Genomic DNA, 25,640 nt, shown 5'->3' with positions numbered 1-25,640 from the left:
AGAAATGACTATACTTAAAAAGGACTTTTCTTTTGGGTTTCTTTTTCTTTTAGAACATGGGAAAATGAAATTTGTCATAGTTAATTTGGTGGGTAGTGACAAAACCAAATATCTTTATCCTTTTTTCTCTGAGTTGAATATGAAGCTTAATTCTTGGAGTTTTAAAATAATCTTTTTCTTATACATTTTACCTGATATGAACAAAATTGTATAAGTTTTTGTAATTTAAGTAATAACTTTTTTATAGCAAGTCATCTGACCTGGATTGTCACGGAAGGTAACTATTAGAGATGGAAGACAAAACTCATTAATTGTGGTTTCACTCCTGTATTCATTGCTATTCTTTTCATTTCTCTTTGAACAGGTTGTCCTTTGAACAGTGTTTGATGAACTACAGGAGCATGCTTTAACTTGAGTGATTGTCTTAAATTAAAAGGTATAGGAAAGTTAAATACCAGATTAATGATGGCCGTGTTGTATTGTTTAATAGGCAGTGAAATCAGCTGTGCAGACCATCACTGTTGGAGGCGTGAGCACATCACAGTTTAAGACAATTATTCCTCTGGCAACTGCTCCAAATGTCCAGCAGATCCAAGTGCCTGGAAGCAAGTTTCATTATGTCCGACTTGTTACTGCCACAACAGCCAGTAGCTCAACCCAGCCAGTTAGTCAGAATCCCAGTACAAACACTCAGCCTCTTCAGCAAGGTTAGTAATCGTTTTTTAAAATAGTAATTAATGCTTTGAACATTATTAAAAAACATCAGTCCTTTTCTTGCTGATCTGATTAATTATGGCATTTCAGCTGACAGTTTGAATTAGGAAGCAGTGAAATAGAATCAGTTGTATATGACTATAGTATTTCATTCTGCTAGAAGTTGGTGCACAGTGTGCTATGCTACCAGATAATCATAATTATTTGCAGTTGGCCATTTTATTGTTAGTTTAAAAGCCTACCACTTATGCCAGTGAGATAAATTTAGATGGAACCAAATTATTTATCTTATTTTCTAAATTATGAAGATGTTTGATACATTTTGGGTCAGTTGAAATAATCAGTAGGCAAGGTATAAATGATAAGTAAAAATTTATATGTCACTTTCATATTTTGAATCTGTAATTGCTAATAAAAAGTCATTAAAATATGCTTTTATTTTGCTCAGTTGTATTTTTTTCTGGAGGGTATTTTTGTTTACTAGTATAGTCCTTCCATTTTCTGTTTTATGTTTAATCTTTTCTGCCACCTGAAATACCCACGCACATAACCTTTCTTCATATTTACTTAAAAATTGAATGGTGTGAAAGGATTAGGACAGTTTATAGCTCAATATGTTTTTCCAAGGGCTTGATTTCCTATGAGTGATTTATTTATGCAAAAGAGAATTGGGCTCAACTTGTACATTTTCCCACCAAAGCCATACAAAAACTAGTATTCAAAGGCTGCATACTGTTAATTGCTGGCTGGATGGTAGGCAGCACTGTAGAAAGACCAGAAGAGTGCTTATTTAACCTTTTTAGAATATAATCTCCTACCATCTCTGTGAAGGAGGAAATCAGTTTAAGAAATTAAAGTCTTAAGAACTTGCGGGTATGGTTTCTGAAGTTTGGAAGGGGCTTTCTAAAAGGATTGTTCAGAATTCCTGTTAAAAACAAAAAGATTATGTCAGCTTCTATGAAAACTGCAGTAGTAGTGAAATGAGACTGCTGTAAAGATAAAGAGGAGAGATACGGACTGCTCACTTAGGTATAGAACGTTAATATGACGCCCCCCTCCCTAGGTAATTTAGAAGTGTTCTGTTTTCTTCATTCCCCAGCTTTCAGTTAAGATGCAGAATGCAGATGCCAAGCTAATGGAAACCTAGAGTTCCCAAAGTTTCAAGCTCTGTGTGTGCTCAAGCACAGGGACAATTATCCTTCCTTTATTCTCCAAATAAGAATCATCAGAGTTTGTGGACAAGCCACACACCTCTTCCCCATTATTTCACAGACCACTAGGAACTTCTTGTGTTTATTTGTTTGTTTGTTTGTTTTTATTGATTTCAGAGAGGAAAGGAGAGGGGGAGAGAGATAGAAATATCAATGATGAGAGAGAATCATTGATAGGCTGCCTCCTGCATGCCCCCTACAAGGGATCGAGCTCGCAACCCAGGCATGTGCCCTTGTCCGGAATCGAACCCGGGACCCTTCAGTCTGCAGGCCAACGCTCTATCCACTGAGCCAAATGAGCTAGGGCTCTTGTGTTCTTTTAGTTGTTGGATTTGCTTCAGAATTGCTGCTCTGTGTGCAAGTGGTATAGGGAGCCCACTCTTCGGTGTCTCAAGCATGAATTCAGGCTTTTAATTCCTTATAGTATTGCTGAGACCAGTCAACAATGGCTATTAAAATTTTACTAAAAGATAAAGTAACTGAGGAGAATCAAACAGAACAGGAAGCTTTCAAATCAGGTATCAGATGTCACTGCTCCTACCCTCTTTGTATAGCATCTTTGTTGAGATACTAGAGGCCCAATGCACGAAATTCTGCGTTCCCCCGGCTGCCAGCACCGCCTTTCTCGGGCTGCCAGCACTTGCTTTCCTCCGGCACCTGGGACTCGGGCTTCCCTCGCAGCCCCAGCTTCATCCGGAAGGTCATCTGGTCTAATTAGCTAATTATGCTTTTATTATTATAGATAATTCATATCTACTTGCGTACCACCTAGTGGCTTTTTGTATATTTAGAGACATGCAGTCATCATCACTAACTGTACATTTTCTGGAGGTTGTCCTCCTTCCCCCTTCTCCCTGGTTGGTCACCTTGCTGCACGGGCCTGCTCCCTTTTAGGTCAGCGTTCTCTAATGTTCTTCCAGGACTCTCAACTTTTCCTCTTCAGCCATCAATCTTCCCAGCCTTTCTATCAAAGGAAGCCTTTTTTCTTTTTCTTTTTCTTTTACAGTTCAGAGCAGTTTAGATCCCATTATCTCAACCTCCCTTTCAGACCAGGCTCGATCACTTGCATAAGTAAAAACCTAAGGGCTGTTCTTTCTAAATCCCTTTTTTAGACTATGGAAGTGGTGATAGTAGCACACATTGTATTTCTTTCCGTCCAAACATAATAGGTGTAGTGCCAGTCCTGAATTTTATCATAGCATTTCTCTATGTCAGGTTTCATTTTCCCTCTAAATCAGCTCATCCTTGTATTTTTAGTTTTAATAGCTGTCATTTTCCCAGTCACTTGAAAGCTTAGCAATGACTTTTTTCCCCTTATACCTGCAATTCTGCCATCCAAATGGTGGATAATTCATGCTCCTTTCACCTCTATCCTGTCTCTACAGCTGTTCTCTTCTTTCCATTCCCAGCACTGCCACCCCAGATCAGACCCTCATTTGTTGCATTCTTTTTAACTTTTCTTGTTTCTTGAAACTCCATTCTGTTTTACGCATTTACACTTTCAGATACAGGTGTGTTTGTTTTTTGTTTTGTTTTTTTGGTTTGTTTGTTTTTTGTGTTTTTTTTTCCTATTCCAAATAGTATTTCTGGAATACTTCAGAATTGTTAGAAACTTCTCATTGCCTACTGAATTAAAAATAGACTTCTACCTTAACATTCAAGGTCTTCAAAATGGCTGCAATCTGATTTTTGCTTGTGCTTGCCTATTTTAACCCTCGGTTCCAACCAAACTGGTTTGTTCACCAACATTTTTGTGAAATGCTTTGCAGCTTCCCAGTATCGAGCCTCCACTTCTCATGCTTCTGCCCCTGCATGGAATGTCCTCCTCCGGGCTGTGTGCCCTCTCTGCAGCCTGTCTACTGGTCAGGACCTGTCTCAGGACACTGTGTCCTCAGTGCATTCTTTCCATACTCCCATCTGCCAATCACATGTATGTTCTGTCTCATTTGAATTCCCACAGCACTTTCTTTTTTAATGGGATTTATTTGATTTGGTACTGTCTAATCTGCTCTACTTAATTAATCTCTTTCAGCAGGTGTCTTGTACTTACTTTAGTTCCCCTGGGATGCTGTCCACAATGCCATTTCTATAGTAGTAATGTTTGTAGTAATAACAACAGTAATAACGGCATCTAACATTTATTAAGCACTTAACTATTTGTTGGGCACTTTTTAAATAAATTTTTATGAGTTAACATATTTAATCCTTATACCTAAATTTTAAAGGAGTTACTATCTCCATATTGCAGATGGAGATGCAGACAAAGAGAGTTTAAGTAGTTGGAAAGAAGCAGAATTGGGATTAGAATCTCCAGGGTCAGATGACTTATGAGCCCACACATATTCTTTTTTTAAAACCAATTTTTAAAAAATATATTTTTTATTTCAGAGAGGAAGGGAGAGGGAGAGAGAGATAGAAACATCAGTGATGGGAGAGAATCATGGATTGGCTGCCTCCTGCACGCTTCCTACTGGGGATTCAGCTCACAACCTGGGCTTGTGCCCTTAACTGGAATCGAACCCAGGACCCTTCAGTCCGTAGGCCGGATGCTCTATCCACTGAGCAAAACCGGCTAGGTTGCCCACACATATTCTTAACCTTCATGCTATACTACCTTCTAGTAGGTACTTTGTAAATAATGACTTAAACAAGGATGATATTTTCTTTGATTTAAATACAAACATAGCAATTAGAAATAGTACAGAATAGCATTGTTACCCAAGCTCCTGAATGGCAGGTTTTTAAGTTTATGCAACGTTTCATCTGACTGTATTTAGTAGTGAATGTATAAATCATCTGCACACACATTGAAGTATTTTTAGAAGAATGTTTTAAATGAGAAACATTCCCTCATAAAGTGACTATAGCTACCTGGTAGATGGGTTAAGGAATTTTGATAAAAGTTTCTTGGTAGATGGTTTAGGATTGCTCCAAATAAGAAACAGGTTGGAATTCTTTAAGCTCTTTCATGAGGCTATCTTGAGAGAGCTAAGAACCTTAAATGTTTTAAATATTATTGTATGGAAGTAAATTATACCTTTTTCCCCCCTTTTTAAAAAAGCAAAGCCCGTGGTTAGCACCACTCCAGTGCGGATGTCAGTTCCACTTACACAGACTGTCAAACAAGTGAGTATCACATAACTTCTTTTCTCAGTATCTCCCAAACAGACAATTTACTTTTAAAATTGAAAGTTAAGATATTTTTTAAAAATTAAGCTTTGGCCAGTTTTATTAAAGAAAAATGTCTGATTTACTTTTCACCAGTCTGTTCTTTGCTGCTTCTAATGATAGCAGAATCACCTGGAGCAGCGATAGCAGTGTGCATAACCTTCACATGCTGTGCCCAGTGCAGTGTCATTGCCACTGTAGTGATGGACACTAGGTTTGGCCAACATGGCATAGCGCTCTATTTCAGACTTCCTAAGACTGGACAGTTGCTGGCAAGGGTGATCAGTTTCACTTTGCCTTGTCTGATCATTTTTAGAGGCTGCTTGTACCCCAGCACGTACTTCCCAGTTTTCATAGCAAGTTATAGCCTAGAATTGATTGACTCCAGCCACTTTAAAAAATATATACATATATATATTTTATTGATTTCAAAGAGGAAGGGAGAGGGAGAAAGAGACAGAAATCAATAATGAGAAAGAATCATTGACCGGCTGCCTCCTGCATGCCCCCCACCGGGGATTGAGCCCGCTATCCAGGCATGTGCCCTGACCAGGAATCAAACCTTAACCTCCTGATTCATAGGTCGACACTCAATCATCAAGTCACACTGGCCGGGCAGCTTTTTAATCTTCTTTGCAGCCACCATCTTCCTGCCATACCCATGGGTGAAAGTTAAGATTTAAGTATGAGAGATGTATATTAAATTGGAAAATTATAAAATTTATTTTTGTAATTATTTGATCTTTCTTTTTTTTAGGTTGTTCCAAAACCAATTAATCCAACTTCACAAATCGTTACTACTAGCCAGCCACAGCAACGGCTCATCATGCCTGCCACCCCACTGCCACAGATCCAGCCAAACCTCACTAACCTGCCGCCAGGCACGGTGCTGGCACCAGCTCCAGGGACAGGGAATGTGGGTTACGCAGTGCTTCCAGCTCAGTATGTTACTCAGGTATGAGGCAAAAATGAAGCCATTGCACTTCCAAAAGGATATTAGGTCTAAGATGGATAGCATTGTCACATTCTGAAAATGACTCAAACCATCTAACTCAGTATTAACACATTGTTTGCGGGTAGTTTTTATCGGGCGCTAACAGGTGGCGCGGGCCATTTTTGCTAATTTTTTGTGCAAATGGCAACGTTCAGTAAGTTACGATAACTTTAGTTTACGTATTTATACGTTACCCGCATTCTACCGCTAGTCTATAAAAAACGTATTAATACGTGTCCCGCGCTCTACTACCAGTCAACGTAAAACGTATAAGTAAAACGTATAAATACGTTTCCCCGCATACAATGTGTTAAGATGGCTCTTTCCAAAATCTTGAAATGTTAATGAAAACTTCTGAGTTTATTTTTGTGTATTCTTAACATTGAGAAATATAAAGCACAAATCAAATATATAAGTTAGACAATTTGGAGCTGAGAGCAGGTTGATGAGAGGGCAAGACCATCTATGATAATAAAAGCATAATATGCTAATTAGATCAGACAGCCGAACAACCTTCTGGACAAAGCCATAGCGGCAGGGGCTGAGGTAGAGTGGTTAGGGGGGTCAAGCAGGCAGGCGAGTGGTTAGGGGCAATCAGGCAGGCAGGCAGAGTTGTTAGGGCTAATCAGGCAGGCAGGTGAGTGGTTAGGGGCAATCAGGCAGGCAGGCAGAGTGGTTAGGGATGATCAGGCAGGCAACCGAGCAGTTAGGGGTGATCAGGCAAGCAGGCAGAGTGGTTGGGGGTGATCAGGCAGGCGAACAGTTAGAAGCCAGTGGTCCCAGATTGCGAGAGGGATGTCCAAGGGGTCCTGGATTGTAAGAGGTTTCAGGCTGGGCTGTGGGCTGCCCTCCCCCCCCCCGCACGAATTTTGTGCACCAGGGTCTCTAGTATAGATATAAGAGAAAATAAGATGAAGTTAAATTATCAGAGTCCAAATGAATTCAGAAAGGACTGTGACCCTAATAAAGCTCTTCTTCATCTATGAATATAAAGCCACTGACTTGTTCTTGGAAAATAGACTGTTAGATGGATTTCCAGTTGACATGCCTTGAGTGATCTGTCCAGACTCATTTTGTCCATCTTTATTATTATTATTATTATTTTTATTGATTTCTTACAGAGAGGAAGGGAGAGGGATAGAGAGTTAGAAACATCGATGAGCGAGAAACATCGATCAGCTGCCTCCTGCACACCTCCTACTGGGGATGTGCCTGCAACCAAGGTTCATGCCCTTGACCGGAATCAAACCTAGGACCCTTCAGTCCGCAGGCCGATGCTCTATCCACTGAGCCAAACCAGTTAGGGCCATTTTGTCCATCTTTAGATCAAAGCCACAGATTATCCAGTTGGCTGGCTTGGATTAGGTGTGCTGCTTCTAGGAAGCAGAAGTTTTCTTTTTCATATCAGAGTCAAGCAAATTTGCCCTGTCAGTGTTGTTCAGTGGTTGAGGTTTTGGGCTTAATCCCCAGGAGGGGCTGTGCAGGAGGCAGCCAGTCGATGTTTCTCTCTTGTCAAAGTCTCTATTCCTCTCCCTTTCTCTCTAAAATCAATAAAAACACTTTTAGAAAGTTAAGAGTCAAGCAAATTAGTACCATGTTCTAAGCCAGGGGTGGGCAAACTTTTTGACTCGAGGGCCACAATGGGTTCTTAAACTGGACCGGAGGCCTGGAACAAAAGCATGGATGGAGTGTTTGTGTGAACTAATATAAATTCAAAGTAAACATCATTACATAAAAGGGTACGGTCTTTTTTTTTTTTTTTTAGTTTTATCCGGCCCACAGGCCGTAGTTTGTTCTAAGCTATTGAATTGTTGATTTATTCAGCTTGTAAGAGGAGAAACAGAAACCTATCTGTACTTTAATGAAATGTACTTTGGTGTATGGTGTGTGGCTACTAATTTTTAAATACCATTAATGTTCAGTATTTTTATCATTAGCATCTCTTTTATGTTTAGAAATCAGTGTAAAATAGAAACTTAATTATTGTGCATGTAACTTCTCATTTTTTATAACTTGCAATGTGATGAATGATCAATATAGTAAATTTTATTTACATTGCATTTTTCTAGCCTATACAAGAGATTACAGTACTTTTAGGGAATTTTCTAATTCTAATAAGATACTATGAAAAAATTTATTATACAGGCAGTCCTTGGGTTACGTCGGACTCAACGTATGTCGTTTCGTGGTTATATCGCCATCTCCCATTTACAGTATTTATTTTAAAAAAAAGTTCCGTCATTTTGACGTATGTGCTTTATGTTTTTTATTATTTATTTACCACAAGTAAAGGTCAGGAATTGTTATCTTCCTTTCAAATTTTTTTTACTGTTTCACTTCGTTATTGCTGTGTATGTGCTCCATGTGAGTGACGTAGGTGCTTATGTAGGTGGGTTCTGATTTACGGCGAAAATCGCGTTTCGTTGCGCTGTAGAAATTGATCCTCAATGTAACCTGAGGACCTACTGTATTTATACCATGTTGTACTTTAAAATGTTCACATTGTTTTTACCTCTAATATTAGTTTGGATCTTTAGAAAAGCTGCCTTGAGGTAGTATGTTTGCATGAGATTTTTCATTTTATTTTTTCTGTTTTAGTAAATGAATTTGTGCTTCTCACTGATAACTATATCTGCGACTGTTGTCCATTTTTGTAAATATGGTCTAAAATTATCTTTCTTTACATGTAGCTACAGCAGTCTTCATATGTGTCCATAGCAAGCAGCTCTAACTTTACTGGTACATCAGGTGTCCAGACCCAGGCAAGGCTTCCATTCAATGGGTGAGTATTTGGAAAATATGTAAGTTAAATTGTTGGATCAGGTTAAATGCAGCATCAAATATATATATTTCAAGATACATTTATTTGATTTTTTCCCCCTTAAAGCTATGTGAGATAGTCAAAAGAACTCCCAAATATCTTATTTGAGGGCCATCCCTTGAGATGCCTGTTCTAGTTTTGTCATATCCAACACTGTATCAGTGCCAACCCAGGGCTCCCCCCCCTTCCCCAGAGGCCCTCCATCTCCTCCATCATTCCCACACATTGTCTTGCCACCAAGTGTGAATAATGATATTTTTGAAAACCTGGAGAATTCTTTCTCCTCCCCTACAAACCAAGCTTTCTGCTCAGGATGAGTTTCCAGCTGAGTCTGGAGGCCGCTGGAGTTTTCCCAGGCATGGTGTCGGGGAGTGAAGGGGGGTTCTTGGTGATGTGTGGGTGGACTTTTTAAATTTTAAGAGTCCTTTATTTTCATGTATTAAATATATTAGTAGCTCACCCAAAAAATAAAAGAGAAGTCCCAACTTTCTCTTTCTTGGATATATTAATTTTTCCACATGCTTTATTCTCTCTCTGTCTCCCCTCTTCTCTCCTTTTCCCACCCTGAATATATTTTTTAAAGGATATTGGTTTTTAAATTGTTTTGTTGGGTCCTTGCTTTTTTTGTTGTGTGTGTGTGTGTGTGTGTGTGTTTTTAATCTGCTGTTTGTTGCCTTTGCAGTGTTGGATGGAACTAGTCTTACCTCTCCCCTCTAAAATTCCAGCTCCATGAACTCTCTTCTACTCACTTTCTTTTATAATTAAGTCTGAAAAGTTTTGGGGAGATTTAAACTTTAGTTTTCTGAAGGAAGAGTATTTTTTGTGGAATGTTCTGTAGAAGTTATTGATAATGTTCTTTTTCTTTTTTTTTTAAGGATTTTTTACTGACTTTGAGAGAAAGAGGAAAGGAGAGAGAGAGAGAAACATTGATTTGAGAGTGCTCACCCCGCACTGGGGATCGAGTCTGCAACTTGGGCATGTGCCCTGACCAGGAATCAAACTGGCAACCTTTTGGTGCACAGGGATGATGCCCAACCAACTGAGCCACACTGGCCAGGGCTGATAATGTGCTCCCCGCCCCCCATATCTTGACTCTCTGCCTATGTTTTCATGTTACAACTTGCTTTTGAACTTAATGTAAATGGAACAACATAGCAAACTTTTATTAGAGATTTATACATTTGTTAAAGCTTTGTCTTAGGAGGAATTTACAGGTCCGGGACTTTATTAATTTTGAATACTTTTAACTGATTAAAATGTGTATCTTTTTGTGTGTGTCTGTATAGTATAATCCCATCAGAGTCTGCCAGTCGGCCCAGAAAGCCCTGTAATTGTACAAAATCGCTGTGTTTGAAATTGTAAGTCTTTTTGCTACTGTTTCCTCATTTGATATACCCAAAAGTGCTTTTAAAAATAAATATAGTTAACTAAAATTTCTTTATAGACCAATTCCGTAAGTCTAAGTAATTTAAAGAAACATACAAGTGTGAATGTTTGAGAGTATGATAGTGTGAAAATACTGTTTCATTCATTCAGGAAAAAATAATTGTAGGGTCTTTACCATAGATGAGGCACAGGAGTAGGAGTTAGGGACATAGCAGCAGGAGACAGACGTAGTCTCTGTCCTCATTAATAATAAATTTGATCTTATTTATGACCTTTATCATTTGGTCTCTTTGAATGAGGTGATACTCTGAGTAGTCTTAAAATTATTGGATGATTAATTTGCTTATTAGTACTGAAGTAAGAGATTTGATATGAAACAATTAAATGAAAAGCATTGGTCATGTGGGAGTTTAGAATCCAAAGAAGCATGGCAGTAGTTCAAGTGAGCAGGTTCCACTAACAGAATATAATCCATATTTCTCCTTTTTCGTGATTTTGAAATAACTTACCTTGGGGGCACACAGAATCGTGTAGCTCTAGTGTTGACAGCTGTTACTACTGGAACTAAGTTTCTAAAGTAAAATTCTAGGAGCCAGTGACTTTAATTTTGAGCTTTATCATGTGGTTGACAGTATATGTTAACTCTAACTGGGTAGCACTGAGTACATTTCTAAAATGTTTTATCACGTGTATAATGCTATTAAATCAGATAATTTATAGTTTTGTTTATTTTAAAAATGACTTTTTTAATATAACTTACACCAACTTTTATATTCCAGATATTGTGATTGCTTTGCAAATGGTGAATTTTGCAACAACTGCAATTGTACTAATTGTTACAATAATTTGGAACATGAAAATGAAAGGCAAAAAGCAATAAAGGTGATTATTTTTTATTTCATTTAACTGATGAAAATTTTAGTTTTCACCTGTTTTATGTGGAACTCTTTGTTTTACAAGGAAAATTAACTCCCCTTTGCAGTATTTAAATTTAATTTCCTGTGATTTAACATCACTTGGTATATGCTCTGTTTTGATAGGCATGCCTTGACAGAAATCCAGAAGCTTTTAAGCCTAAAATAGGAAAAGGAAAGGAGGGAGAATCAGATCGACGTCACAGCAAAGGATGTAATTGCAAACGCTCAGGATGTCTTAAAAACTACTGTGAATGCTATGAGGTGAGGTGCTGGCTGGGGAAAGTAACGTAGCTATCTTTTGAAAATCACGTTAGAAAGAGCATACTATAAAATTTCACTTGAAAATTGGGAGATTGCTTTGCTATTGGAGTATGAAGATACGCATAGTTGGCCCAAGGGCCCTCATTTGAGGAAGACCTTCTGCAAGGCTCAGAGAGCAATACAGGCCTACCTCGTTTTATTGCTCCTAGCTTTACTGTGCTTCACAGATGTTGAGGTTTTTGGGGTTTTTTTACAAATTAAAGGCAAAACCCTCCACAGCAAAAAGATTACAACTCGCTTGCAGTGGTCTGGAACCAAACCTCCAATATCTCTGAGGTATGCCTGTGCTTTAGTTTTGTCATTACAGTTTGGGATCTCATTAGCTGCTTTACCAGTTCATAACTTCTTGATCATTATACATGAAAGTATCCAAATCAGATTTTCAATAAAAATAATAACATCAGAGTGGATGGGAAACTCTATAGTGGTTCTCAACTGAAGGTCAGTACTACCCAGTCTGTCCCCCATGGGCTTTTTGGAATATATATATAGATGCAAAATAGTCTGCATTTCAGGGTATAGCCCTGAAAATAAAGATTTATATTGCCAATAGTGCACTGTTGAAGAACACTGCTCTGTGGAAAAGTAAATTATGTTAAGAAGTTTGCTTTGTTAATATAAAAACAGGAAAGGAGGAATGTAAAATATTGCTGGAAAAAGTGATTGGTCATTGTGAGGTGATTGCATCTGTTTTTACTCTTTATCACCCCACTCATCTGGCTGTTTTTATTTATGCATCAGGAATCTTTTTTTTTAAAATCCTCATCTGAGGATATATTTTTATTGACTTTTAGAGAGAGAGGAAGGGAGGAAGGGAGGGAGAGAGGCAGGGGAGGGGAAACATCCATCGATTACCTGCCATTTGTTCCCGGATGGGATGGAGCCACCACCTTTTGGTGCACGGGAAGACACTCCAACCAAATAGCCACCCGGCCAGGACCCAGGCATCTTTTCTGAAGAACGTAATTGAAACTCCTTTGACAGATGCCATGTAAATCATCCTCTTGTTTCAGAGAAAGTACTATATAGTTTATTATTTTTCTATTCAAAGGTTAAATACAAGAATCTAGTCATGCCAAGATTAGTTTTTCCCTCCTTCCTACCCTCTCTCCCTCCCTCCCTTCCCTTTTTCTTTCTTTGTTAGAGAGAAACATCAATGTGAAAGAGAAACATTAATTGGTGGCCTCCTGTTTGTGCCCCGACTGGGGATTGAAACAGCAGCCTAGGTATATGCCTTGCCCAAGAATAAATCCTGTAAACTTTTGGTGACTTGGACGATGCTCCAACCAACCCATCCATCTGGCCAGGGCTGTAATTGGTTTCTTGGTGCACCTGAAACTCTTTAATGAGATTCTTTGGAGTTGAGTCATTCCTGCAGTTGGCTCTTCTCATCTGATATATTTGTATTCTTTCAGATTTCACTTTATTTTTGGTTTTGGCAGAAGGCCTAGCCTTGCACTTGGCCAGGTAATACCACCAAGGATTGCACTCTCCCCTAGTAAGGTTTGCTCTGCTGCAGGAGTATGCAAGATGTGTGTACTGCTCCGGACAGTGTGGCTCAGTTGGTTGAGCATTGTCCCATGCAACCAAAGGTCACTGGTTTGACTCTTGATCAGGGCACATGCCTGGGTTGCAGGCTTGATGTCCAGTGGGGGGCATGCAGGAGACAGCCGATTGATGATTTTCTCTCATCGTTGATGTTTTTTTCTATCTCCCCACCTTCCTCTTTCTCTAAAAATCAATTTTAAAAACATATTTTTTAAAAAAGGTTTGTATACTGAATTCCTCATTTATGTATTGCATAGGTCAAAAAAACCACTCGGGAAATATAGGAAAGTAAATTTTGTTAGTCCTAAAGCCAGGATGAGTGAAAATTGCATATAATCAAGATTATTTTTTAAAGTCTCTTAAAATCTGAGTCCAATAAGCCAGTTTTCCATTCGGTTTTGGAAGAGATTAACTCTTTTTTTTAATTTTACTTTATGTTTGTATTGATATTAGAGGAAGAGAGAGGGAAAGAGAAATAGAAACATCAGTGATGAGAGAGCATCATTGATCAGCTGCCTCCTACTGGGGATCAAGTCCATAATCCAGGCATGTGTCCTGACTGGGAATCAATCCGTGACCTCCTGGTTCATGGGTCAAAGTTCAGCCACTGAGCCACACTGGCTGGGCTTGACTCTATTATTTGTTGTTGTTTGAACACCTGATCAAATAGGTGGCTTCCGCTAGTAAATCATATCATATAAAAATTATCATGAATATGTTAAATTGTAAGCCATAAAACCAAGTCCACAAAAAGAGAGAAAATGGAAATTGATGTAAAGCTAGGTCAGAAAGGCAAAGAAACCCTTTCGTTGGTGTGTCAGTGAACAATCATGCTATTTAGACAGATATGAACTAATCATTTAATTGAATTGTTTAGCAAATCTGTGAATCAGTCTTGTGTGTTGGAGTGATGGTCAGTTTGCATATTACCTCTTCATTATATAGCATATTAAAAGTGATAGACATATACACCTTTTACATAGGAGGATACAGGATAGTTAATAGTCAGCAGTTAACACAATAAAAATAACGATGAGAGGATTTGTAGACTCTGCTCTGGTGCATAGATTGTGCTCTGAAGGTCCGGAACAAAAGGCAAGATACCCTGACTTTCCAAAGGTATGTTGTCATAGATGCAAAAAACAGTAGACAAGCCCTAGCCGGATTGGCTCAGTGGATAGAGAGTCAGCCTGCAGACTGAAGGGTCCCAGGTTCGATTCCGGCCAAGGACACATGCCTGGGTTGTGGGCTTGATCCCCAGTAGGGGGTGTGCAGGAGGCAGCCGATCAATGATTCTTTTTCATCATTGATGTTTCTATCTCTCTTTCCTTCCTCTCTGAAATCAATAAAGAAATATATTTTAAAAAAAAAACAAAAACAGTAGACAAGCTAAGTTGAGGTAAAGATTGACTTTTGTCAGGGAAGATACTAGCCTAGGACATGACTACCTGCCATATAAACTGCTTTTTATTAAAAAGTTTTCATTTCAGCCTGACCAGTGTGGCTCAGTGGTTGAATATTGACCTGTGAACCAGGAGGTCATACTTCGATTCCCCGTCAGGGCACATGCCTGGGTTGTGGGCTCCATCCCCAGGGAGAGCGTGCAGGAGACAGCCAATTATCAGTGATTCTCATTATTGATGTTTCTCTCTCTTCCTCTTCCTTCCTCTCTGAAATCAATAAAAATATATATATTTTTTAAAGTTTTCATTTCAGACCATTCTTGAGGTTACTTTAGATCTCTGAGTTTGCAAGGCCGCCATGCAGGTCTTCCCTGAGCTTATCAGGTTAGCATGTGGCCTCTTTTCAGTCCATATATTTTATAGAAATAAAAACATTATATATACAAAAAATTTTTTATGCATTTTTTGTGGTACTCATGAGCTGGAAGCAAATGGCCATCAAACTAAAAAATGAAAAAGACTTTAGGATTTGTGAGGTAGTATATGTATGTGTACATAATATCTATGTTTTTTTCATAAATATACATATACTTACATATTTTTTATGATTTAATATGGGCTATTGAAGGGTTTGAGGAATCTGGAGAAGGGAGTTCAAGGAGGGAGATATTCATAATAAAAAGAGCAACTATGAAATCCTTTCCATGTGGTATTGTGTGTTTGCATAAATGGGAGGTCATCAACATGTTAATGATGACTTGATTGAGGTGGTTCGATTCTATGTGACCCTTATTTTTAATATTGTAATGAGTCATTCATATTCTTTATAAAGAACATGTTTTTCATATCAGGAGGAAAATCTATAGTGGTGGGGGGGGGAGGAAATGAACTCAAACAGAAACATTGCATAACCACTCTCAGACTTAAGAATACTTACCTACACACATGAGTAGTTAGCCCATTTGGTGTTTGTCAGCAAGAGTGGTTTCCATTTTATCTTATGTCAGTTGACCAGTTATCTGTTGATTTGATCAGGGAGTCTATAGTAACTTGTTTTGGTTTTGATCTGGAAGCTTTTCTTTTGTCAATCTTTTAGGCAAAAATAATGTGTTCCTCAATATGCAAATGTATTGGCTGTAAGAATTTTGAAGAAAGCCCAGAAAGGAAGACATTGATGCACTTGGCAGATGCAGCTGAAGTAAGGGTACAGCAACAAACAGCGGCGAAGACTAAGTTATCCTCTCAAATTTCAGACTTGCTTACTAGGCCACCACCAGCTTTGAGTAGCGGAGGAGGAAAGTAAGTTAATAGTTTCATCTCTTTATAATATTACATGAATATTCATTTTTGGTAAAGTTTCTTTTTTTGGACAAAATTGAGTTTATACTTGGTTGTTGCAAATCTGATTTTTACATTTTCTTGCTATCTTTACTTGTTGTAAAGGAATTTAAAGGCAACAGAAAAATCACTCAGACACATTGCACAGTTCTAAAATGCACAGTAATGCTTTATTTCACTTGGCTTTAATTTCTTTGAATTTCTCCCTATAAGATAAGCAATTATATAATTTGACAAACCTCTAAGGAATCTAGATTTTTCATATCGCTTACTGGTTATGTCATTTTCCATATTTTTGTACTTTCTTACTGTCAATGTAAGGAAATGTCCAGACCTGTAAGAATTTTTAGGAGTTTATTTGAGCCAAACTAAGGAAAATTACTGGGAAGCTAAGTCTCATTGGATTGAGAAAATGCTCCAGAGATTGGTAGTTTTGCACCTTATTTTATACATTAAAATCAAAGGAGGAGGCATAAGGGTGTTATGAAATTCACTGGTGATAGATTAGGGAGATGGGAGAAAGCAAAGTAGGGAAATCTCTGGGATTGGATTAAAGGTAAAACAAATTACCCCGACATTCCAAAGGTTATTATTAATGCAGAAAGACAATAGACTGGCTTAGTTAAGGTCAAGATTGACCTTTGTCTAGAAAGATACTGGCCTAGGACTACCCTCTATGACTAGCTTTTATTTACTTATTTATTTTTTAATATATTTTATTGGTTTTTTTCCAGAGAGGAAGGGAGAGGCATAGAGAGTTAGAAACATCGATCAGCTGCCTCCTGCACACCCACTACTGGGGATGTGCCCACAACCAAGGTACATGCCCTTGACCGGAATAGAACCTGGGACCCTTCAGTCCTCAGGTCAATGCTCTATCCACTGAGCCAAACTGGTTAGGGCTAATTAGAAAGTTTTTAATTTCAAGTCATCCTATGAGGTTACTCTGAGGATGCTCTGTAAGGCCGCCATGCAGGTCTCCCTTGAGCAGGTCAGGTTTAGTTTCATCCACATTACCTTTTCTTGCCTTTTCTGTGCCCTCTTAGCGCCAGTCAAACACTATATTATTATAGCTCCTTATTTCACTAGACTGCTGAGCTCTGGAGTAGAAAAGCTGGAGCTTCATTTAAAGTCAGGGCGACCTGAGTTTAAATATATCTGTGCTCCGTAGTAGTGTGTGAATTCAACAAGAACTTCATCTCTGAGCCTGTTTTCTTAGCCTTCAAATCACCCTTACACAGACTGTGAGGAGAAAAGCATCTCTGTTGCAGTTTTTGGCAGGGCCTTATTCTACAAGTTTACTGACTCGGATTTATATTAGTTAGAGGTTAATTTGAGGAATTATTAAATGCAATGACCTTTGCAAATGGTATATAATTTAAAATGTCTAAGTTGAAATAAGATCTCATACTTACAAAAGTAAGACTTCTTTTGTACAACATATTTCAGCGATTAGTTCTGAAGAACTTTTACACCTGTAATAATCAGCAAATGGTTCTTCACTGAATAAAGTAGAAATGGGTTGACATCTTAATAAGGGATCCTTTGCTTCCAATAACCCTTCAGAATATTAAATCTATCTCCATGTGGAGATTAAAGATATTGCCTACACTCACATATTTATAATTAATTTTTCAACTCATTTCCATGAGGAAATATTTACATTATAAAGTGTAAAAACATACAAAATAATATACTACTAGAGGCCCGATGCATGAAGATTCGTGCAAGAATAGGCCTTCCTTCCCCTGGCTGCCAGCACCGGCTTCCCTCCAGCACCCAGGACCTGGGCTGCTTCGCTATGGCTGCCGCTGCCACCCACCGGGACCCGGGCTGGTTTGCTCCAGCCGCCGCCAGGCATCTGGGACTGGGGTTGCTTTGCTCCAGCCACTGCCGCCACCCACTGGGGGCGTGCTCTGGGCCACACTGCGACCACTCGGAGCACGCCTCCACCCCTGGTGTGTGTCCACTGGGGCTGGGGGTGGCACAGTCCCCTCCTGCCCATCTGCGCGCGCAGCTCCTCCTGAGCGGTTGTGATGCAGCCTCCGCCTGTGTTGGTTGTGACGCCCGACTAATTTGCATATTACCTGTTTATATATATAGATAATCAAAACTATGTAAGAACAACTATTAAAAATGTTATACCAACATGTAACATTTGTCTTCGAGTGGCAAAAGTTGGAATTTTTTCCTTTTTCTAATTTCCAAATGTGATTTAATGAGCACTACTATTACACAGTATTACTAATTATACAATATTGTAATATTAACATGATTATAATATTTTTAAATTTAAAGTAGTTTTTGTATTTTAAAGAATTCTATACAACTGTATACCAGGCTAAATCCTAAATTACCCTGTCTTGTCGTAGAGGGATTTAATTAAAGACTTCATTTTTTTTTGTTTTGCCATTGTCTTCTATCAGTGACTGCTTAAAAGTTGCTGAGTTAGTGGGTAGATTTAGGTTGCCCAATTTTGTCTCCTGAAAGGTTTAACACTTGGCTACATATAGTAAGCCTCAAGATGGATTGCTCTAATTCAGAACTCGGTAGTTCAGGTCTTTATGAATGAAACTCCATGTATTTGGTTTCCCCCTGTTTTGTTTGTTGTGATAGGACAATGCAAAATTTTGGGGTGCTTGATTTTTTAAAAAAAAAACAAATATATGGAAATATGGGAAAGTACTTTATTTTTAGTGTTGTCCAGGAGATAGTGCTTTCAATTCCCAATAATTCATCTTTTCATTCAGCAAATATTTTTTGGAGTATCTTGTGTCAGACACTTCTACACAGTGAAGAAACAGCAGTAAGTAAAACAAAGACTGCACTCCTGGACCTTACATTTATGAATCGGGAGGACTTTTGTTACGGAAATATTAAGTCAACATGTAGAATTACATCTTTTAGTTAACTAGATAACTTTGTCTAGGTAGTAAGACATTTTATGTAAAATGTTGTATTTTCTGAACAGTATTTTTCAAATATGGTCAATCATAAAACCAGGCCTAACTGGTTTTAAGCTCTTTAATAGGTGCTGTGCTCATTGCATAAATGTGATATTGAGTGTGCTGGTGAATCATGAAAATGTCAACAGATTTCCAAATGAAACAGTGCCACCCACTTTTGTAGTTACTCAGCACCCCATCATCTCTCTTTCTCTACATCATTTCAGATTGCCATTTACATTTGTAACTAAGGAAGTAGCTGAAGCCACGTGTAATTGCCTTCTTGCCCAAGCTGAGCAGGCAGACAAGAAGGGAAAATCAAAGGCAGCAGCTGAACGGATGATACTTGAAGAATTTGGACGATGTTTGATGAGCGTTATCAACTCTGCAGGAAAAGCAAAAAGTGACCCTTGTGCTATGAATTGCTAACTCTTGTACAAAAGACTGATAAATGGAACTGTACAGAAAATTGAAGGTGCAGGGACACTGGATTTTCTGGAAGATAGTTTAACAATTATTGTATTGTTAATTCAGTCCTTGTGAGACCTGAAATTATAATATTGAGAAGAAATTTTAAATGAGGAAATTAGTACATTTTAAATTTTAGTTAAATCTGCTTATGCCCCTTCTAAATTGAATATTTCTTTATTGTATTATATAGATTTTTAATTTGCTTGTGTTTCTTAAGAATTAGATGTTCTATCCTCTGACTCTATTGACAAAGAACATTTATAAATTACTATAATTTATAATGTATGGCGTTGTATGACTTTGTTCAGTAGAAAAAGCCAAAGCAGCATTGGTATTTCCCAGTCATTCTCTGGTACTAGACTAGACTATAAGCAGATAGAACGTCTACATAAACAAATTCTTATGAAACATATTTCAATGACATTATGTTTAGAAAAGCACTGTCTTTTTAAAGAAAAATCGACTTTTTAGGGTGGATTCTGGAATAATATCCTATTGTCACTTTGGGAATTTAGGAAGGGGAAGTAATCCATGGGCACACTTTTAAAATAAAAAAGTTATTGTGGGTTTTTTTAAAAAAAACATTAAGGGATAATAGATTAATTCTCAAAGGATGGACAGTGTGTTTTTATAATAAGTGACTAAGAAATGCTCTGGGATGTTTTTTCATTTTCTTTCGAGTAAGTGGTATGTATTTGAAATAAATTATCAAGGTGATTACTGGATACCATTAAAATGAAAGGTTCCTTAAACAGAAGCTAAACATATTAGGTAGTGGTAAAATAGAACCTTATGCAATAATCAGGTATAAAAGTTGAATTGGATGGAGAAATATAAAGAATATTGAAGTTCTAAGAGATGAATGTAGGGAAGGATTTTTCATCTGTATAAGCAGTTCTCTTTATAGACTTTTGAACTCAGAGGTTCAAACCAATAAATGAGTTAATGTACTGAAATGGGCCTCCTAACAAAGCTTTCAAAATTGTAGTGGGTATTTTTTTATAAGGGAAGCTTAATATGGCATTATTTTTAGCCAGTGATTTGGTACACTGAAGGTATGAGTGTTTTCATATAATTACTAAAATAACCTAAATCAGAATTCAAAAGCTTTATGAATTTAAGAGCCTGTTATAATAGGACTCTGATTTTATGACAAGAAAAAACCATGTTGGAATTCAGGCATTTGTTAGGTACCTTAATCCTCTATAATTATTAGTATGTGATTATTACATTTCCTACAAGAGATCTATAGTTGTATATATTAATTGTGTATATATGTTCATATGAACACACAAGATATAGGCAATAGAAATTAAGTAATCCAAGAGTCCATTATTCATTGAAGTATCTATTTAAATTTGGATTTATAAAATTATAGTGCAGTAAACTTTAAATGTAGATAATGCAAACATTCTTAGCACCTCTATCTAGTATGTTTAATTAAAATTTGTATAAATGTAAATTAGTGTAAGGATAAAATATCTAATCGAGTTATTTTTCAAAAGATTACCTTTTTGGTCTAAACCTAAACTTTGTTCATTTTGTACATATTCTGTGTTCAATTCTAATTGCACCTTTGTGATGTGTATTTATATACAGTGTGCAGAAAATGTTTGTGAAATTTGGATTACAATTATAGACTATGTATGATGACATTGCTTGAGAATGTTTTGCTTGTAAAAATTTGAAGGTGCAATCAAATACTAGTTTTACTGATTTTCAAGAAGCTAAAATATTAAGCCTTTTCCTTTGTGTGTAGTACTTACTAAACAACTTTTTGTATTTAGGCATTTGCATCAAATTGCTGAATAAGATTAATATCCACATTAATTCAACAATTTTAAAATACTGTTTGGGGAGGGTTGGGTATATAATTTTTTAGCTCTATTTACATCCCAAAGTAGAAAGATTAAATTTATATTTACTAGAGCTATTCAAAGAATACACTTTTCTATATTGTAAAAACATGACAGCAAAGTAAATCATACAAAAAATAAACATTTATACTATTCTGTAAAAAAAGATTTTGCACTTTTCTTTAATAACACCACTTTTAACCATTTAACATGCAAACCTTTTAAACATACCTGATTTCAGGTAAATTTAACATTACTTTTGAAAGCACAACTAAAAACTAAACCTATTATTTTGCCCAACTATCATTAACGTAAGTTTCTTTGAAATGAGACATTCATCTTTCCCTCAGTTGGTTGTTAATCCTCACCAGAGGACATTTTTCCGTTGTTTTTTAGAGGCAGTGGAAAAAAGAGGCAGAGAGACACACAACACATCAATTGGTTGTCTCCCTCACCGATGGACCAGGGTGGGGTATGGAGCCTACAACTGAGGTACTGCCCTTGACCTAAATTGAACCCACAACCCTTCAGTCAGAGCGGGGCCGATGCTCTATCCACTGAGTCAAATTGGCGAGGGCATTATTTTAAAGGGCAGAAACTCAATCTTCCTCTTTCCCTTCTTAAGTCTGATATTCCTATGGTGAGCACCTTCCTACAAGAACGAAAAGCAACTTGCAGGTCTGGTCTTTGAACTATATAGGAACCCAGAACCTTAATGTTACTGGTAATAAAACAAGCAGAGCAGCAACTTATGGGAAGACTACTGCTTTAGCCTCCCCATCCTTTGATATGGACAACTGATTTTTGCTCAATTCTAATGTAAAATGTGAATAAAAATTGCTTTAGAGGTCTTCTATTTTACAGTTTTATAGCTAAGAGAATGAATACTTACGTAAATACAGGTTTAAACCAGGACCTCCAGCCCTGTGATCAGATTGCCTTAAGCATTTCTTTTTTTTTTTTTTTTTATTTTTTATTGATTAAGATATTACATATGTGTCCTTGTCCCCACGTTACCCTCTACCCCACCCCCCCCCCCCCCGCTCATGCCCTCTCCCCCCCGTTGTCCATGTCCATTGATTAGGCCTATATGCTTGCATATAAGTCCTTTGGTTGATCTTTCCCCCTTACCCCCACCCTCCCCTACCTTCCCTCCAAGTCCCGACAGTCCAATCAATGCCTCTCCGTCTCTGGATCAGTCCTTGTTCATCAGCTTATGTTGTTCATTATAATCCACAAATGAGTGAGATCATGTGGTATTTATCCGCTCTCCAGTTCCATCCATCCATGCTGTGGCAAATGGTAAGAGTTCCTTTTTCTTCTTCCTCTTCTTAAAGAATGCCTTTCAGCATTTCATATAATGCTGGTTTGGTGGTGATGAACTCCTTTAGCTTTTTCTTATCCGTGAAGCTCTTTATCTGACCTTCTATTCTGAATGATAGCTTTGCTGGATAAAGTAATCTTGGTTGCAGGTTCTTGCTATTCATCACTTTGAATATTTCTTGCCACTCTCTTCTGGCCTGCATGGTTTCTGTTGAGAAATCAGCTGACAGTCGTATGGGTACTCCCTTGTAGGTAACTGACTGTCTTTCTCTTGCTGCTTTTAAGATTCTCTCTTTATCTTTTGCTCTTGGCATTTTAATTATGATGTGTCTTGGTGTGGTCCTCTTTGGATTCCTTTTGTTTGGGGTTCTCTGCGCTTCCTGGACTTGTAAGTCCATTTCTTTCACCAGGTAGGGGAAGTTTTCTGTCATTATTTCTTCAAAAAGGTTTTCAATATCTTGCCCTCTCTCTCCTTCTGGTACCCCTATAATTCTGATGTTGGTACGCTTGAAGTTGTCCCAGAGGTTCCTTACACTATCTTCATATTTTTGGAATCTCTTTTCTTTTTTCTTTTTCGGTTGGGTATTTTTTGTTTCTTTGTATTTCAAATCTTTGACTTGATTCTTGGGATCCTCTTGTCTGCTGCTGGATCTCTGTAAATTATTCTTTATTTCAGTCAGTGTATGCTTAATTTCTAGTTGGTCCTTTTTCATGTCCTCCATGGTCTCACTATACTTATTGAGGGATTCATTAAATTTATCGGTGGTTTCCATAAAATTCTTGAAAAACCTTATAAACGTGGCCTTGAACTCTATATCCAATCGTTTGCTTTCCTCCATTTCTGCCATTTGTGACTTGTTTCTTTGTCTCCGCATTTTGGCAGCTTCCCTGTGTTGATAGAGTGGCCCTGCGCGCCAGGTGTCCTGTAGGGCCCAGTAGCTCAGCCTCCCCAGTTACCTGGGGTGGACACTCTTGGTGCACTCTTGGTGCCTTGGTTGTTGTAGAATCACTGGGAGGAATTGACCTCCAGGCCAATTGGCTGTGAGAATCAGCTGTGTCTAAAGTGGGAGAACTTCTGTGCTGAAGACACCCTTCTGGGGCAAGACTTGCTTCAGTGGGGCTTTGGTGCTCACTGAGTCTGCTCCCTGAGTGTGTCCCTTATGGATCTGAGGAGTTGCAGTCTGGTACCCTCTGACCACTGGGTACAGTGGCTCCTGGATCTAAGGAGGTGCTAATTCAGCCTCTGCCTGAGGCCACACAGCAGGAGCCACGAAGAGGCTCAGCTGTGAAGCAATGCAAGCAGCTGCGGGGCCTTGGGCCTTCTCTTGGAAGTTCTGGGTCTGCCTGGCTGGGCTGCAGTTAGGTACATTCACATGCAAAAGCCTCTGCCGCAGCCTGGGTGGGGCGGGGTCTCAGGGAATCAAAGGGCGGATCAGGGAGCTATGGCTGATTCTCCTAAGGAGTCGCACGTCTCAGTGTCCCGGTAACGGCTGCAAGCACCTCTGAGGGAAAGCCGCCTTCAAGTTCGCCCGCTGCCGGACAGACCAGCTTCTCCCCGTATGAGACCTGGGTCCCCAGAGACTTCCCGGAACCGGAGTTCAGAGCAGTCGGGAGTTTGTGATTCAAAAAGACAGCCGCGTCCTCAGGTGCCACCCCCTTTCCTCGCGCGCACGAGCCGCCGTACCTCTGCACTTCACCTCCGCAGCGCCTCTGGCTCTCAGCGTGCTTTTCTTTCCTTCTAGTTGTAGAATTTACACTCAGCCAGCCTTTCTGTTGATCTGGATGATGTTTGCTCAGTCCTTTGCGGTAATTTTCAATTGTTGTGAGAGACGGCAATTTCCCGGTGTTTACCTATGCCGCCATCTTAGTTTCTCCCCTTAAGCATTTCTTATAGGAATTTTGTTGCACCAACCCAGAGAGAAGCCAATCACGAGAAAACCTTGAGTATTATAGTTATTTTCTATTATGTAGTTTTATGTAAATTAATTTTATTTTCTTGTTAGGGTGCCTTTCAATTTTTTAAAAATTGATTTCAGAGGGAGAGAGGGATATAAATACCAATAATGAGAATCACTGATTAGCTGTCGACAGCATGCCCTCACTGGGCATCAAGCCTGCAACCCAGGCACATGGGTTGACCTCGTGGTTCATGGGTCAATGCTCAACTACCGAGCAACACTGGCCAGACCAAGTATTTATTATCAGTTATAAAGTGTAAAAAACTTTAAAACTTGTTTTAAGTAGTTTTATGAAAGCATTGCATTTAAGGAATCTTAGTTTTTATCAAAACAATAAAAATGCATATATTCAGGGTAATTATAAGAGCAAAGACTTTAATAACTAATTTATTACGTTAGCAAATATAATTTGGAAATATATAAAAATACATCATGACCAGATTGGGTTTATCCCAAGAATAAAAAGGATGCTCTCCCCCCCCCCCCCCCCAAAAATCAATGTTATGTATCATTAAAAAAAAAAATCAATGTTAGTGTTAAAAAAATACCAATGTTCTATCTCAACATTCAAAAGAAAAGCTATGTGATTATCTCAAAAGTTGCAGAAAACAACCTTTGGAGTATACTAAAAAACTACTGAATTGTATGCTTTAAAAGGATGACTATTATGGTATGTAAATTACATCTCAATATTTTTTTTCAAAAAAATTACATGTCAAAATTCAGTATCCATTTATGGTTATAAAAACACAACTTTCAGCAAATGGGGAATATCAGGGATTCTAAACCTGATAAAGAATTTTTACAAAAAAGCCTACAGGTAACATCAAATAAATGGTGAAAACAAAGTTTTCCCTCTAAGATTGGGAACAAGGCACTCCTAATCAACATTGTCTTGGAGGTCACTACACAATAAGGGGGAAGGCCATAGATCTATTTGTGGATGATGTGAATACCTATATAGGAAAGTCAAATAATCTTTTTTTAAAAAGCACCAGGACTAACAAAGTTAGTATGCTAAAGTGTATTTGTATACAGTATTAATCAACAGTTAGAAACAGATTTTAAAATGACCATTTATAGCAGCACCATAAAACATGAAATGTACAAGGTCTGTATGTGAAATGCAGGAAACACTGATTTCTAATAATCAAATACCTTAAAAAGAGAGACCATGTTTATGGATTGGAACATTCATTATTAAATTTCTCCCTAAATTAATCTATGGATTCAACATAACTTGTCAAAATCCTAGAAGGAATTTTT

At 38.1% G+C, this 25,640-nt stretch overlaps 1 protein-coding gene across 10 annotated transcripts in view; it reads left to right on the top strand.

The window, feature by feature from the left end:
* The window catches only part of LIN54 (lin-54 DREAM MuvB core complex component), a 66,175-nt gene extending 44,916 nt beyond the window's left edge, over positions 1-21,259 (top strand). For 8 of the 10 annotated variants that reach the window (XM_036338085.1, XM_036338033.1, XM_036338068.1 and 5 more), the window contains exons 5-13: positions 491-707; positions 4,987-5,051; positions 5,851-6,048; positions 8,778-8,869; positions 10,195-10,266; positions 11,074-11,176; positions 11,335-11,472; positions 15,580-15,782; positions 18,994-21,259. In XM_036338085.1, the coding sequence (XP_036193978.1) occupies positions 491-707; positions 4,987-5,051; positions 5,851-6,048; positions 8,778-8,869; positions 10,195-10,266; positions 11,074-11,176; positions 11,335-11,472; positions 15,580-15,782; positions 18,994-19,195 (1,290 nt within the window). In that variant the 3' untranslated portion in view covers positions 19,196-21,259. The remainder of the gene's footprint in view (positions 1-490; positions 708-4,986; positions 5,052-5,850; positions 6,049-8,777; positions 8,870-10,194; positions 10,267-11,073; positions 11,177-11,334; positions 11,473-15,579; positions 15,783-18,993) is intronic. The other 2 variants (XM_036338004.1, XM_036338053.1) reach the window with 2 other exon arrangements.
* Positions 21,260-25,640: the final 4,381 nt, after the last annotated feature.

The sequence above is a fragment of the Myotis myotis genome, unplaced genomic scaffold, assembly GCF_014108235.1.
Source record: "Myotis myotis isolate mMyoMyo1 unplaced genomic scaffold, mMyoMyo1.p scaffold_m19_p_1, whole genome shotgun sequence".
Lineage (NCBI taxonomy): Eukaryota > Metazoa > Chordata > Mammalia > Chiroptera > Vespertilionidae > Myotis > Myotis myotis.
This window is presented reverse-complemented; position numbering and strand designations above follow the sequence as displayed.